The sequence below is a fragment of the Somniosus microcephalus genome, chromosome 20 (genome assembly GCF_052327205.1).
Source record: "Somniosus microcephalus isolate GS21.2 chromosome 20, FLI_Smic_1.0, whole genome shotgun sequence".
NCBI lineage: Eukaryota > Metazoa > Chordata > Chondrichthyes > Squaliformes > Somniosidae > Somniosus > Somniosus microcephalus.
Window position 1 is genome coordinate 67458913 of NC_141006.1, and position 15144 is coordinate 67474056.

The 15144-nt window shown below is 45.9% G+C and overlaps 1 protein-coding gene across 7 annotated transcripts in view; it reads left to right on the plus strand.

Annotated features, from left to right (window-relative positions):
* Positions 1-15144, plus strand: part of ptprub (protein tyrosine phosphatase receptor type Ub) — a 1172978-nt gene that overhangs the window by 1111923 nt on the left and 45911 nt on the right. For all 7 annotated transcript variants that reach the window (XM_085962902.1, XM_085962905.1, XM_085962901.1 and 4 more), the window contains 3 exons: positions 2307-2456; positions 10932-11105; positions 11806-11946. In XM_085962902.1, the coding sequence (XP_085819028.1) occupies positions 2307-2456; positions 10932-11105; positions 11806-11946 (465 nt within the window). The remainder of the gene's footprint in view (positions 1-2306; positions 2457-10931; positions 11106-11805; positions 11947-15144) is intronic.

Here is a 15144-nt window from a genome sequence, read left to right on the forward strand (position 1 = left end):
CCTTGCTGGTTTTTAAAAATTTCCCAATCCTCTGGCCGCCCACTAATCTTGGCAACATTGTATGCCTTTGTTTTCAATTTGATACCATTCTTTACTTCCTTAGTTAGTCACGGATGGTTCGTCCTTCTCTTAAAGTCTTTCCTTCTCACTGGAATATATTTTTGTTGAGAGTTATGAAATATATCCTTAAATGTCTGCCATTGCTTATCAACTGTCTTACCCTTTAATTTATTTTCCCAGTCCATTTTAGCCAACTCTGCCTTCATACATTTGTAATTGCCTTTATTTAAGATCAGGACACTGGTTTCAGACCCAACTTTCTCACCCTCCAATTGAATTTGAAATTCAACCATGCTATGATCACTGAATTTGAAATTCAACCACTTAGTCCAGGGACACTGAGACCAAATGTAGCACTCTCACTTCTGCCCGGCCTAGATTACCAGAGTCAGTATTTGCCAACTGTTCTGTCACTTGTCTGCAATCACAGGACAAAATCACCGCAGGATAGACCCTTCCCCAAGTTGCACTCCCACTGTTGGTGCTCCTGCTGTGATTGACGGTGCTGTACACTGTAGCTGGAATTCTGGCAAGATCGGGGATTCCCGTCCACAGTGTACCGTGCCACTAACCACATCAGGGAGAAGCTGGGGAATGGCAATCCTGGAAGAGGGGAGCAGACAGTCTTTGGGAGATTGAGAGAGAAGTAGGAAGGAACAAGGGGCTCTTTGCGGAAGTGAAGAGAGGGAAGCAGCTGTCACCGGCATCTGGGAGGCAGGGAGTGTAGCAGCTGGGAGCAGTGCTGGGAGGCAAGGGGTGCAGAGTAATCTTAGAACAGCCTTTGAAGGACGGAGGGAATAGAAGATTGGAGTACTTTTGAGGGGAGGGGGAGCAGTCATTTGGGGGTAACATTTAGTGGACCAAGAGGGAAAGTGGGTAGAATCTGGGAGGGAGGGGGTGAGAGCTGGGAGTAACAGTTTTGGGAGGGAAGACAAGGGAGAAACTTGTAACAGCAATTTAGCAGGGGTGAATTGTTGAGTGAATGAATGGAAGCTAGAAGCTAGGTGCAGCTGGTCTGTTTAGGGGGGCGTAAATGGCTTTGCGACCGGGCGCAGTGCTGACATCGACTCCAGCCATACTCGGCTGGAGTTTTGCGGCGGTGCTACGCCATTGCGCCCGACCTCCTTCACCTGGAGATGGTGACGTCATCGCTGTGCGCATCACCCCAGACCCGAAATTGACTTCCGCCCCCTGGAGCAGCGCCGGTCGAAAACACCGACGGCTGCAGCATGCGTGCATCGGGCGGGCGGCTGCTTCGGGGGCGATGATTAAAGGTGAGGTGGCCAAGGTAAGTGGAAAAAAACTTACCTTTCCTGTTCTAGTTTTTTTCGCGGGTTCCTGCCCATGATCGATCACCCCAGCACTCTGCTTGAGTGCCAGGCTGATCATGCAGGATCCCGGCTGCCTTGGTGGTCCAGGTAGGTACTTTTTAAATTGCAGTGCCTGCAGCGATGGCCCTTCCCTTTTATGAAAATAAAAATGTTTAAAATTAACTAGAATGCACTATTTTTAATGTAAAAATTCCAAAGTTCTCAAAACCCCCAGACCCTCCTTGAAATACACCACCAGTTGGGGAGAGGCAGCGTTATGAAGGACTGTTAAAATTGTAAATGTAGAGCCGACAGCCCTGACCTGAATTGTCACGTGGTCAATAAAACAGGGTTCAAATCCCCATTTGCTATTAGACATTTTTAAAGACAATTAAAAGATCCCTTCCCCACACAGTAATAGTTACTAGGAGGAAGAAATTTCAAAATATAAAGAAAAATAACTAATTCCAAAAATGGTAATTAGAGTAGTTTTCAATACAACACCATTTAGATGAAATAAATGCAATGCCCACATTGACTGTAGATTCCAAAATACTGGAAAATGCACCCAAGTATCAAAAATCTAAATTTTAATGGGAAAATAAATTGTACATGTTTGATACTTGTGTCCCCTTCAGGCTTTTAGGTACTTAAAGTGAAGGAATGTTCGATATACCCACAAGTTAAGTTACAAGCCCATGTCCCACTGCACTTTCAGTGTAATCACTTGCTCTTATTAGTCATAGTCACTTATTCAAGACCATAGTGTGTGGCATCTGAACTGTGACATCTAAAGTGTGATGGGCATGTACTAGATACAAGAATATACAAGAGCATCCCTTACGAAAATAGGAAAAAGAATGAAATTTACAGGTGTACTCTATTCAATGGGAAATCTATTGGATAATAACACAGTTAACTTCTCTTTATTTGCAGGAGCAGTATATTTTCATCCATGATGCCATCTTGGAAGCCTGCCTGTGTGGTGACACCTCCATCCCAGTCTGTGAGTTCAGACCTATTTATAAAGAAATGATCAGAATAGACCCTCAGAGTAACTCCTCACAACTAAAAGAAGAGTTCCAGGTGAGTGTGTTAAATAATATACATGGAAGGGAACTCGTTTCCTGCTCAATGGTGTACTTTCCACATGCAGAAACTGACTCGCTTTAGAAAGGTGCCCAGCTGAGTGCTTGGTACTCAACTTTGTTCACAACAAATGTGCATCAGCTAAGGCATTGTCTCTTGATCTATGTACAGCGTAAACCAATGGAGAGAGCTGTCCTAATGAGCATGGTATAAATGGGCAGACTTGTACCCCAGACAATCAGACTATAATCTAAATGAGCTGTCCTGGAATGCCACCTCACCGTTTCCGTTGCTTGTTTGCAGAGCAAAGTAAAGACAGCAAATATCAGTGGCCTCAACTGGTGGTATTTGCCATTGGGCCACTCAAGAATTCACAATGCTGTCTTGTCCCTTATTCCAATACTGGGGAAGGTTAGCTGACAGTAAACTTTTAAAACCTGCATGAACACAAGCCTCACCCAATCACAATCGTTGTGATGATTTGGGGGATTTTCAGGTTAACCCAATGAATCCTGATTTAATCCAAGCTCACTATACTTGTTTATCATTAACATTAAATAAGTTGCTAAAGTGCAATCAATACTTGATTATAGATGCACACTTACTTTAAACTTGATTATTGGTTGCCATGTTTGCCTTCATAACAACAGTGACTGCGAAAAGCCCCAAATTGTTTCATTTGTAGTGCAGAGACATAACAAAGCGCCACATGAATGACAATATTTTTTCGCTTGTTAGTTCATCTTCATTTGATTTCAGTCAACAAGGTTTGGTCACAATGCAGTTCTACAGATTTTTTCCCCTAACAATATTAGAGTCTGTCCATCACCGTCCAAGAATTTTCCCCATTTGTGTATGTAAAGGAATGCAGCCTGACATGATTATGCTCCTTCCCTATTGTTGACAGTTGCTCCTACTAAGTGTCCAGAAACTTCGTATCATTGCTTGCTGTTTCATTGGTGTCAGCCATCAAGCCATCAGATATTGAAGGAGTTGGGTCACTGATCACTGTACAAATTAAGGATAACAAAAGAAAATAGGAATGTAGGAGGAACTCTTTTACTAAAATGATGCTAAGTAGAACAGATTGGATGGTGGGACAAGAAACCTTAATGGGTTTCAAGAAGGAACTAGACAAGTTTTTGTCAACAAAGTCAGGGTATTAGAAATATACCAAGGGAATACTGTGGATAGATGGGCTAGATGAACCAAAGGTCTCTCCTCCCTGAAACTGTTACTATGCACATTATCATGGGGCTTCAGTGCAGCAAGTGAGATGTTGAATTTGATGTTGCTGCACTGTGCTTAGTCCCAGTTCTTTTCCTAAAATTGTTATTGTCTCTTTAGTGGTTCCTGTAATAATGTGCTGCCTTCCCTTATTGAGACAAATATTTTACTTTACTGTATTTGTAAACCTATGTTAGTATATATATGGGCCTAGAAATTGGAGGTGTTAGCGTTGGCCATTAGAATCATAGAATGGTTACAGCACAGAAGGAGGCCATTCGGCCCGTCAAGCCCGTGCCAGCTCTCTGCAAGAGCACTTCAGCTAATCCCACTCCCCCACCCTTTCCCCGTAGCCCTGCAAATTTTTTCCTTCAGGTACTTATCCAATTCCCTTTTGAAAGCCACAATTGAATCTGCCGCCACCACCCTTTCAGGCAGTGAATTCCAGATCCTAACTACTCGCTGCATAAAAAGTTTTCTCTCATGTTGCCAATCACCTTAAATCTGTGTCCTCTGGTTCTTGACCCTTCCGCCAATGAGAACAGTTTCTCTCTATCTAGTTTGGCAAAAAAAAATGGCGGCCGCCATTTTCAGCTGAGCAGCAGCGCTGCCAATGTCCGTGCTCGGTAAGGATATGTAGATTATGCAAATCATGATGTCAGTGAGTGTGCAACGCTCACCTGACACCCGATCTGCCACCCACGTGGCTTTGCTGGCACCGCATAACAATCCTGAGATCTTCTGTAACCGCAAAGGCTACCACTCACTTAATGTGCAGTTGGTGTGCGACCACGCTCAGTGCATCCTGATGGTCCACTATCCTGGCAGCAGTCATGATGCCTTCATCCTACGTCAGTCCGGTGTGCTAGCAATCTACCAGCCACCACGTCAAACCCGAGGGTGGGTGCTTGGAGACCAGGGCTATCCGCTCTGCACCTGGCTGATGACTCCCCTCTGCAACCCCATCACTTGTGCCGAGCCCTCATATAATGAGAGTCATGCTGCCACCAGGAACATCATCGAGCAGACCATCAGGCTGCTGAAGCAATGGTTCTGCTGCCTTGACCGCTCGGGAGGAGCCCTCCAATACTCGGCTGAGCGGGTGTCCCATTTCGTGGTGGTCTGCTGCATGCTTCACAACTTGGCCATCATGAGAGCGCAGCCCTTGACACCAGGGATTGTGGGACCACCTCAGGAGGAGGAGCAAGACGAAGAGAAGGAGGAAGGGAGGAGGCAGGCAGTAAATCCCCCTTTAGCACGGGCTCCGATTCCAGTGAATAAAATCCCAGATCCCCGTTGCTCACAACATCCCCATGAATATTAAGGGAATCGAGGGATATGGGGATAGTTCAGGAAAGTGGAGATGATGTAGAAGATTACCCATGATCTTATTGAATGACAGAGCAGGCTCAAAGGGCCAAATGGCCTACTCCTGCTCCTATTTCTTATGTTCAACCAGATCCCCATCATACCATCCCTCTGTCACGGAATAGCACTGGGTCCTCCTGGGCACAAAGCTGAAATGAGAGCCAGCACAAAACAAACATTCAAAACAAAATTAATAAATTTATAGCTATTCAATTTACATTACTATATGAACTAATCACTCTTGTGCAATCCCTTAGCGCCTGTCATTTGTGTGCCATTCCCCCCAGTGGCTGCAGCATGGCTGGTGGAAGGCTTCTGAGTTTCCGTGGGGGAGACTTCAGATGGCCTTGCAGGATGACCTCGACCAGCTGTGGACCTAGAAAGCTCGGCTGTTGACTGCTTCACCTCGGCATGGGCAGCAGCAGTCTGGGATTTTTGGCTGACGGGCAGCGGCAAGGTCAGTGGTGGAGAGGCAGTGTTGGGAATAGGAATGCTGTCATCCTGAAAGGGGACAGCAGGTTCCTGCTCCACAGACCCACTGCCACTCCCCGGGGACGACGTTTCAGCATTCCTAGCAATCTGTTGAAGGACAGATTGCTGGGCTGCTGCAACACCCTGCAAGCCCCTTTCGACACAGCCACAATGGCAGCAGTCTGAGCTTGAGTGACAGCAAGCCGAGACTGCATGAAGCAGTCTGATCTTGGGCCAGAAATTCGCGGCCAAAGGCGTGAGTGCGCTCGGGGTACTCACGCATCTGGCCGTTGGAAATGCCGGTGTTCAGCATGAACAGCGCATGCGGGGAACGCCGGCATTTCCAGACCTCGAGCGCGTGCGACTGCACAGGCAGCGCTTGCGCAGTGACTTCGTAGATTTCATTCATGAAATCCGTGAGGGTAAGTCCTCAGAATTTACACTTGAAAAAAGCAAGTGTAAAGTGGTTCATTGGCTGCGGAGGAAGAAACATTTTATCGTGGAGCTTCTGAAATGCAATATTTTTGTTTGGGAAAGGGAGGGAAGTTATTTTAAGAAATTTTAAGTAAGTTTTAAAGTTAATAATTTTTTTTTTTTTAAAAAGGGTTTTCAGAACGGTAGGTAGAAGGAGCAATTGTGGCTGTGTGAATGGAATGTGAGAATGAGTTATGTATGTATGTCCACATATATTCCTTTACGTATATGTATGTATGTTTTATATTCCTTTACTAATGTGTATGAATGTATGTTTTTAATTATGATTTTCCAATAAGTTACTTTCTCTGAAAGTCATAATTAAATAATACATTCATACACATAAGTAAAGGAATATATACATAACACGCAAAGGAATATATACAGACATACATACTTTCAGAAGCTCCACGATAATAAATATCTTCCTCCGCAGCCTCTGGAGCAACTGTACCCATGCTTTTTTCATGTGTAAGTTGTAATGACTTGACCTCACTGAAAGCATTAATGAAAGCGGCGAATTATACTGCGCACGCGCTGCCTGTGCAGTCGCACGCGTTCTGCCTCTGAACCCCTTCGTTCAGAGGACAGGAAATGCCGGTTTTCCCCACATGCACTGTGCATGCTGAAAACCGGCATTTCATCCAGCCAGATGGGTAAGTACCCCGACCGTACTCGCGCATTTGGAAGGGAATTACTGGGCCAACATTTTACATGTCAATAAAATGAAAAATTTAACAATTGCACGACTTGCCCCCTCGCATCTGCGACTGAGGGTCCAAGGAGGTGCATTGCGCAAGAGGTCATCATCGTACGTATCCTCACACTGTTCCCTTTGGGGAACTGTATGAAGTGGTGGAAGGATTTATGGCCGTGATTAACGCTCATTCCGTGACCGTAACCATCTTTGAACCAGCCATTAGGGTGGTTAGTCCTATGGCGGGAGGGTTTTACGGGCTCCCACAACCCATCTGAGGGGGGGGGGGGCGCCACCAACACCCACGGACGCAAGTATCCCGCTGGATGTCCACCCAGAATTTAAAGTTGGAGCTCCGACTCCACTTGCCGGGACTGTCTGGAGTGGGGTTCAAAACCCTACTCCTTCTGGCCCAGCGGCGGGGATGCTTACTGCTACGCAAAAGGCCCACTCCGCACAAAAGGTGACACCCATACGTTTCCTGCGCCTTTTCCCTCCCCGTGACTGGAGCCCTATGCTGCCATTTCACGTTGCTCATCGGATTGGGCCTTTGTCATAGCGGTAGGATCCCCGCCGCTGGGCCAGATCAGGGTAGGGTTTCGAACCCCGCCCCAGACAGTCCCGGCAAGTGGAGTCGGAGCTCCGGCTCTAAATTCTGGGTTGACATCCAGTGGGATATTTGCGTCCGTGGGTGTGGGTGGCCCCCCCTCCTTGTATAGCTTGTGGGAGCCCGTAAAACCCTCCCGCCATAGGACTAACCGCCCTAATGCCTGGTTCAAAGATGGTTACGGTCACGGAATGAGCGTTAATCATGGCCATAAATCCTTCCACCACTTCATACAGTTCCCCAAAGGGAACAGTGTGAAGACATGTATGACGACGACATTGCTAAATAAATAAATGGAATTAAAAAAATTCTTTTAGGGCTTTTAAAAGTCTTTAAATTGCTTTAATTCTGTTTAAAACTACTTCAGATTACTCAAAATAATGTAAACATTTTAAAAAGTTTATAAAAGTTACCAAAATCTTCAAAAAACTTCCAAAAACCTATTTAAACTGCTGCTTTGCATGTAAAAATGGTTAGCAGCTTGACAGAAACATTGGGGGCGTGTCGAGTGAAACTGAGACCTCAAGGGGCGTGTCTCACTTGCACTGCACACTCCTGGCTTCGCGCTGGCTGCACTCCTGGGCGGCGTGACGTCATACGCTGCCCGGGATTCTTCTTCTGGAAACACCAATTCCAGGCGTCCCTGGAGCTGATCGGCAGTAGCGCGGGGTAAGTGTAAATACGGGGCTTGCACGTGCTGCAAGCCCCGTTCTGGAATTTCTGGGCCCTTATGTGGCAGCAAGCTGAGCCTGCAGCAGAGCAGTCTGCACTTCCACTGCAGCATTGAGCTGTTAGGTCGCTTATGCTTGTGCTGCAATCGAAGCCGCGACATCGCCCATCACATGCAGCATCATGGCTGGGTCGACAAGGTCTCTCCTGGAGTTGTTCATCATTTCCAGCCTGGAAATCATGGGCTCCAAGCTCTGTGCAAAGCCCCGTCCAATGTTGGAGCCGAACTCCTCCATGCTCCTTGACATTGCCAAGAGGCTCTCTGGTAGGCTTGCCATTGCACCTAGCATTTCCGCGTGCATGCCCATCACCCTTCTTCTGACAGACACCATATCGAGGTCATCCTCTAGTCGTGTGCAGCAGAACTCGCGTACAAACTCTCACTCTGGGGAGCTGGTGCCCGAGCTACCCTTTCCCCCAGCCCACTCCTGCCCGGTGCCTCAACATGTGCAGATCCCGCATCTATACTACCCTCAATTCCACGCAGTACCAGTTTCTGAGCTGGTGTCTGCAAGTGTCAGATGCAATGACGATGTGCCTACTTCTTCTCCTTCACTCTCCTCCATTATTTCGGGGACAGGCTGTGCGAGTGACAGATCTTGGTCATCTGAAAGCAGAAAGGCACAGGAGTCAGGTTATGGTGAGGGGGTGGGGGAAGCAAGATATCCATGCATATAGCATCACCAGCTTGTAAGTGAGAAGAGATTGTGGGATGAGGAGGAAGTGGGATGTGAGAAGAAGGATTAGGGATGAGCCTACCATTAATGTCCCCAAGGGCTTCAACTTCGCCCATTGCCACAGCCTCAGTGACTTCTCCTCCAATTATGTCGAGCACTGACTCCTCCAGTTGGCTCAAGGCCTGTAAAGTGGCTTGGCCGCATCCCACCTGCTGCTGCTCGCGGCGATTGTGAGCCACCTTGGCCTGCATGAGAAAGGGAAGTGTGTCAGTGAGTGTAGTACAATGTGTTTGGGTGATGTGCCTGCCATAGTTGAATAGTTGGCAGTGTGTGCAAGGTGTGAGATGTGGGTGAGTGTTGCGGCAGTGGTAAGGTCATGAGGGTGAAGTGAAGCTATGATTGTGAGGTTTGAGTGATGAAAGGTAGAAATTATTGGTAAGTGAGTGATGGGGGTGTGGTGCAGATGATGGGATATGGCATTTGCCTTGACCTGCCGTGTGAGGTCAATAAACTTTTTGCGGCACTGGATCTATGTTCCCGGTACCACACTGTTGGCCGTCACATACCCAGCTATCTTGCCACAGCCGTCTCGATGTATGTGCTGATGGCTCCCTGCCACCCTTCGGGAACAGGAAACCCCGCCTCCTCTCCACGACCAGTAGCAATGCCTCCAGAGCCGCATCAGAGAACCTTCTGGCTCGTTCACTTTGTTGGTGCTCAGCCATGTGTTCCAATTGCAACTGCAATTCCAATTCAAGCTCCAACTCCAATGACAATGAGGTGCTGCTGCATCAAAGCACCTCCCTTGTAAGTAGTGGAGAGAGACTAGGCCAAACATTACTATCCATTAGACTGGCCGCTATTAGCCCACCTGTTGAGCTGTAAGTCAATCAGTGTGTTTAGCGCTGAGATCAGCACTACAATCATGTACATGAGCAGTCAGCACAAATTTTGCGTGCTACCTGGACCACTTTGAACCAGCGTAGCTAAATAGCGCTGGGTCATGACACCGCCTGTTTTCAGGCCATATCCAATTTCTAGGCCATGGTGTTTAATTTCTTTTGGTGGTGCACTAATAATGGGTAATCTTCAGATTTTACATCTAGGTTAGCTTCTGCTCACCGGTAGTGCAAAATGGAAATTTGAGTATATGACATTTAAATTAATGGTCAGAAAATCATGCACACTGTGCACTCAAATTTCCAAATTGCTCCCAGTAGCAAGAATCCCAGCCAGGAGTGTGAAGTTAGAAAATTACCCATTTGTACCTGAATTTAACACAACCACCAACTCATTGAAAATAACCAACTTAGTGACTGTGTTAAATTGCTCACAAATCTTCAGTTATCACTTTAACTCTACGATAGCAAACTAAGCCCATTGTGCTTTCCTGAGCAAATTTTGTACCAAGAATGTGGCATTTTGACTGCAAGGAGAGTAAAGAATGCAGAGGGGAGGGGCACAGTGCTTTAAAAGGAAGCTTCATTCAGGGTCCAGTTATACTGCCACTGGTATAAGGGAGGGGCACCTCCTGTTGAAACTGTTGTAGCTTCTTCTAGTAACTGTTGATACTGCCAACTTTATATCATCACTTTGGCATGACCTCATTGGAAAAGTTGATGCAGTGGTGATGCCATTAATGGCAGAGTGTGGGACTGCTCCAAAGCATTCAACCTTTGCTCGGTGGGTAGCAATCTTGCCTCTGAGTCAGAAGATTGTGGGTTCAAGCCCCCTCCTGAGACTTGAGCACATAATCTAGGCTGACACTCCAGTGCAGTACTGAAGGAGTGCTGCACTATCTTCAGATGAGATGTTAAACCGGGGCCTCGTCTGCCCTCTCAGGTGGACGTAAATAATCCCACAGAGCAGTGGAGTTCTTCCCGGTGTCCTGGCCAACATTTTTCTCTCAACCAACACCTAAAACAGATTATCTGGTCATTTATTTCATTGCTGTTTGTGGGAGCTTGCTGTGCACAAGTTAGTTGCAGCACTTCCTACATTACAACAGTGACTGCACATCGAAAGTGCTTCATTGATTGTAAAGCATTCAGGATGTCCTGAGGTCCTGAAAGGCGCTATATAAATGCAAGTTCTTTCTTTCTGCTTTTACTGAGCTCACAGCAAGTGTGTTTGGAGTATGGGACTGGGCTTTCCTCCTCACCTTTAGAGACCTGTGGCTCAAAGTCAGTTCATTGAACCTTGTGTCTTTGTAACAATTTCAGACCCTTAACTCAGTGACTCCGCACCTGGATGTTGAGGAGTGCAGCATTGCTCTCTTACCTCGGAACCAAGAGAAGAATCGTAACATGGACGTCCTGCCACCCGACAGATGCCTTCCATTCCTCATTACTGTGGATGGAGAAAGTAACAACTACATCAATGCTGCATTGATGGATGTGGGTCCTTTTTTATTTTATTCTTTATTTAATAGAGGTATTCAAAATTATGAAGGGGTTTTGAAGGATTTAGGAAGGCCTTAGAGAGGGTGCAGAGGTGATTTATTAGAATGATACCAGGGATGAGGGACTTCAGTTATGTGGAGAAGCTGGGATTGTTCTCCTTAGAGCAGAGGTGTTCAAAATTATGAAGGATTTTGAGAGAGTAATTTAGGAGAAACTGTTTCCACTGGCAGGAGGGTCGGTAACCTGAGGACACAGATTTAAGATAGATTTATGAACCAGAGGGGCGATGAGAAGAATTTTCTGAGTTGTTATGATCTGGAATGCATTGCCTGAAAGGTTGGTGGAAGCAGATTTAATAACAACTTTCAAAAGGGAATTGGATATATACTTGAAAAGGAAACATTTGCAGGGCTATGGGCAAAGAGCAGGGGCGTGGGACTAACTGGATAGCACTTTCAAAGAGCCAGTACAGGCATGATGGGGTGAATAGTGGCCTCCTGTACTGTATGTTCTTTTCATTAATGATTGGATACATTTTATTTTAAAATGATTAAATTGTATCAGATTTGGTGCATGTTGTGATGAGAGGTTTCTTTACGAAAGGATAGCATTATTAACCTTGCACTCAAAAAAGAACGTTGAGTTGCAAAAAAGTCTCATTTCTGAAATGCTTTTGCATCCTGTTTCTATTTAGAGCTACAGTCAAGCAGCGGCCTTTGTGGTGACCCCACATCCTTTGCAGAACACAACTGCAGACTTTTGGAGACTTGTGTACGACTACAACTGTACTTCAGTAATCATGCTCAACCAACTCAACCAGTTAAACTCCGCTTGGGTAAGTTAACTGTAAAGTCTGTGGGTTGTGCAGTTAATAAATACACAGACTTCAGAAGTAACAAACAAAATAGGTCTTTACTATTCGAAGGTCCGGGCGAATCTGCCCAATAACTCCTGGCACAACACTTATATACTGGTGTGGTCACTATCGGTATTACAGTATACAGAAGCCAAACAAATAGTGCCACACCTAAAGTAGTTCCCTTAAAGATAGACGGGTACATACACTACAATCCTCCCTTTTTAGCTTATTACTTACAGAGTCCCCGTTAAACATACATATCTTCAACTTCCTATAAAACAAATTACAGATATAATCTCGGTGGAGTCAATGTCATATAAAACAATTTACAAATATAATCTCGGTGGAAACAGTTCACAGGTTCAGTCTCTGCGGAAACAGTTCATAGATTCAGTCTCTGATCTTGACTCGTTCCGAACAACATTTCTTTGGTGTAGCCGGATTACCTGGCTAGCGTGACTCCTCCATAGCCTTTTTCTTGACGTAACAGCTTGAACCTTCGTCCTGTTGAACCAGCAGTGCGGACTTTTACAACCAACTGGCTGTCTTGACATTTTCCAGTTTTTCAACTAATTTAGCTCCTTTCGTAATGTCCCGCCTGGAATGGTAGAAGTGCTAATATTTTAGACAGTTATTATCTTCTGCTTCTTCTTTTTCTTTTCTGCCTTTTTGAAACTCTCGGAGCTCCTTTCTCGGCTGCCAGCTGTAGCGCCACCAACTCTCTATGTTCCTTAGACCTTAAGTGCTTCATCCGGATTTCAGCACTTTGAGAGTTTTCATCACAAGCTGGGCAGACCACATCCTCGTAATATTCAGTGTCACTCAACAGGTCATGGTAATATTCGGGTTCGTCCTGAGTTAGGCCAGCGAGAGAGACTTCTTCTTCCTCCTCACCCGTCTGGACGTTAGCTGACGGTGGTTCCTTCCCTAAACATCTTTCTTGAAAAGCCTTCTTCATGCATTCATATTCATCCCGCTCTTCCTGGGTTATCTGCCATTCCTTCACGACGGACCTCATTTGTGAGTTCAATACTTTCCTTTCCATCGGTAATTGCGTTATCAGGCTATTTAACCCTTCTACTGAAGTAACGGTTTCCACATTCTTTTGTTCACCTTGACGTGATTCAACGTACTTTTGGCATCCTTGTAAAATTTGTGTTGCCACCTCAGCTATCTCCGTGACTTTTGAGAGCTCCGAACTCGTTCCCCCTGAAGATTGAAGCTCGTGTTCAGATTGTTCCCCTTGCAGAGTCTTGTCCTTCAGCATATGAAGGAGTTGGCTGACCGTTAACTCTTCCCTGGGAACCCGGTGGATCAGAGTCTTCTCCATTTCCTCCACCTCTTTCTCCAATACTTCCACCTTACGTTCCTCTTGAACTTTGGCTTTCAGCGCTCGGAAAAGTTGCGCCCTGATGCTCTCTAGTTCATGTTCAGGGACCATTCTTACAGTGTCCTGTTCTTCCACTGAAAGGACTCCCAGTTGAATCTGTTCTTCAAGTTGTTGAACCTCGGTCATTGCCGCCTCATATTTGTCTTGGGTGTCCTTCAATGTTTTTATAAGTTCTTGGACATCCTGTCTTTCATGCTCTGCCATGACTTTCACCTCTAATTTCTCATCTATGGATGGATCTCCTACCGATGAGTCTGTCTTGGCCTTGAGCTCATCAAGAATTTCCTGCAGCCTTTGGACTTCTTGCTCATGTTCAATCTTTAGTTGTTCATATGCTTCTACTGAAACTAGCTTTTCGGAGGCTGCCGAGTTAACCCCCTCCATAATTGTAGCCTGGGCCTGTTCATACTGTTCTTTCAACTTCTCACACTCTGCTTGTAAGGAGTCGTAGAGAAGAACTGGAATAAAATCCTGGCTCCCTGAAGATCCCTCTTCCTTTGGTTCATTCTGTAAATATTCTAGTTCCTGAACAGCATCAGGGGAGTGTGATTGGTATTTGACCACGATGGCTCTATGGTCGCTCTCTGCTTGAGCTAGCTGTCTCTGTAGTCTTTCCAGGTTCTCCCATTCGGTGTCCCAGAACCTTTCCATATTTTTCATCTCTTGTACGAGACGGTCACCCAACTGTTCTAATTGTTGTCGTACTTTGACATAAGTTTGCATCCGAGCTCGGTGTTCTTCCGTCATGGATGAATCCTTTGCTTGAACAGGCTCAGAATTCTCTGTCAACCTGGAGTTCTGCTCTGCAGCTTTATTCTTCTTGGTACCATAAGTCCTTCTGCATGTCTTCGTTTTCTTTCCCATCGTCGGCAAGTCCCTTTTAGCCTTGTCTTCCATATTCGACTTGGTCTTATCATCATCCATTTCAGAATCTGAGCTAATAGCTTGCACCGAGTCCTCCCTCATTATGGCTTTTAGGTAATGCCATTCCATGTCTATTTTCTTAATCCACTCCCGTCCTAGAAGTGGTGGTCCTCCCTCAGGTAATACGTACAAGTTCATTCTTGGGTGTTCTTTACCCCTATCTCTCACCTTGACTCTTATTTTCCCCACGGGGTATACGTTATGCCCCGTGTATGTCTGTAATACGAACTTGGTATTTCTTAAAGGTATGTGAGAGAATAGCCGGTGGTAGTCCCTTCGGTTGATGACTGATAGAGCTGATCCAGTGTCCAGCTCCATTCTTACTTGGACTCCAGCTATTTTTAGTATGACCCAGATGGCCTGTAGATCCATTTCTTTACCCACATTGTGGATTCTCAGCCTACCCAGCTCCTGGTTGTTTGGGTTTGAGTCTGAATTCTGTTCGTCTGAACTCTTCTCAGCCACCTTGTGTACCTTGTTGTACTTTTCTTGTGGTGGCTTCCTTTGATTATTGGTCTTTTTCCCGGACCGGCATACCTTCGCGATGTGACCCAGTTTGCCACATTTCCTACACTCTTGGTTCTTAAACCAGCATTGATTCTGGTCATGCGTGGTCTTCCCACAACGGTAGCATTTTGTTGTGCTTGAAGTAATTTGGTCCACCCCAAGTGCCGCCGCCTTTAGTTGCATTTCCGCCGTTCCTTTCGCTGCGGCTTCGTGCGATGCAGCTATAAGGACAGCCCTGTCCAGTGTGAGGTCGTTCTCTTCCAGTAGTCGCTTCTGCGTCCCTTCTTTGGACAATCCGCATACGAACTTGTCCCGCAGCGCTTCTGTCAGATTCCCTCCGAACTGGCAGTATT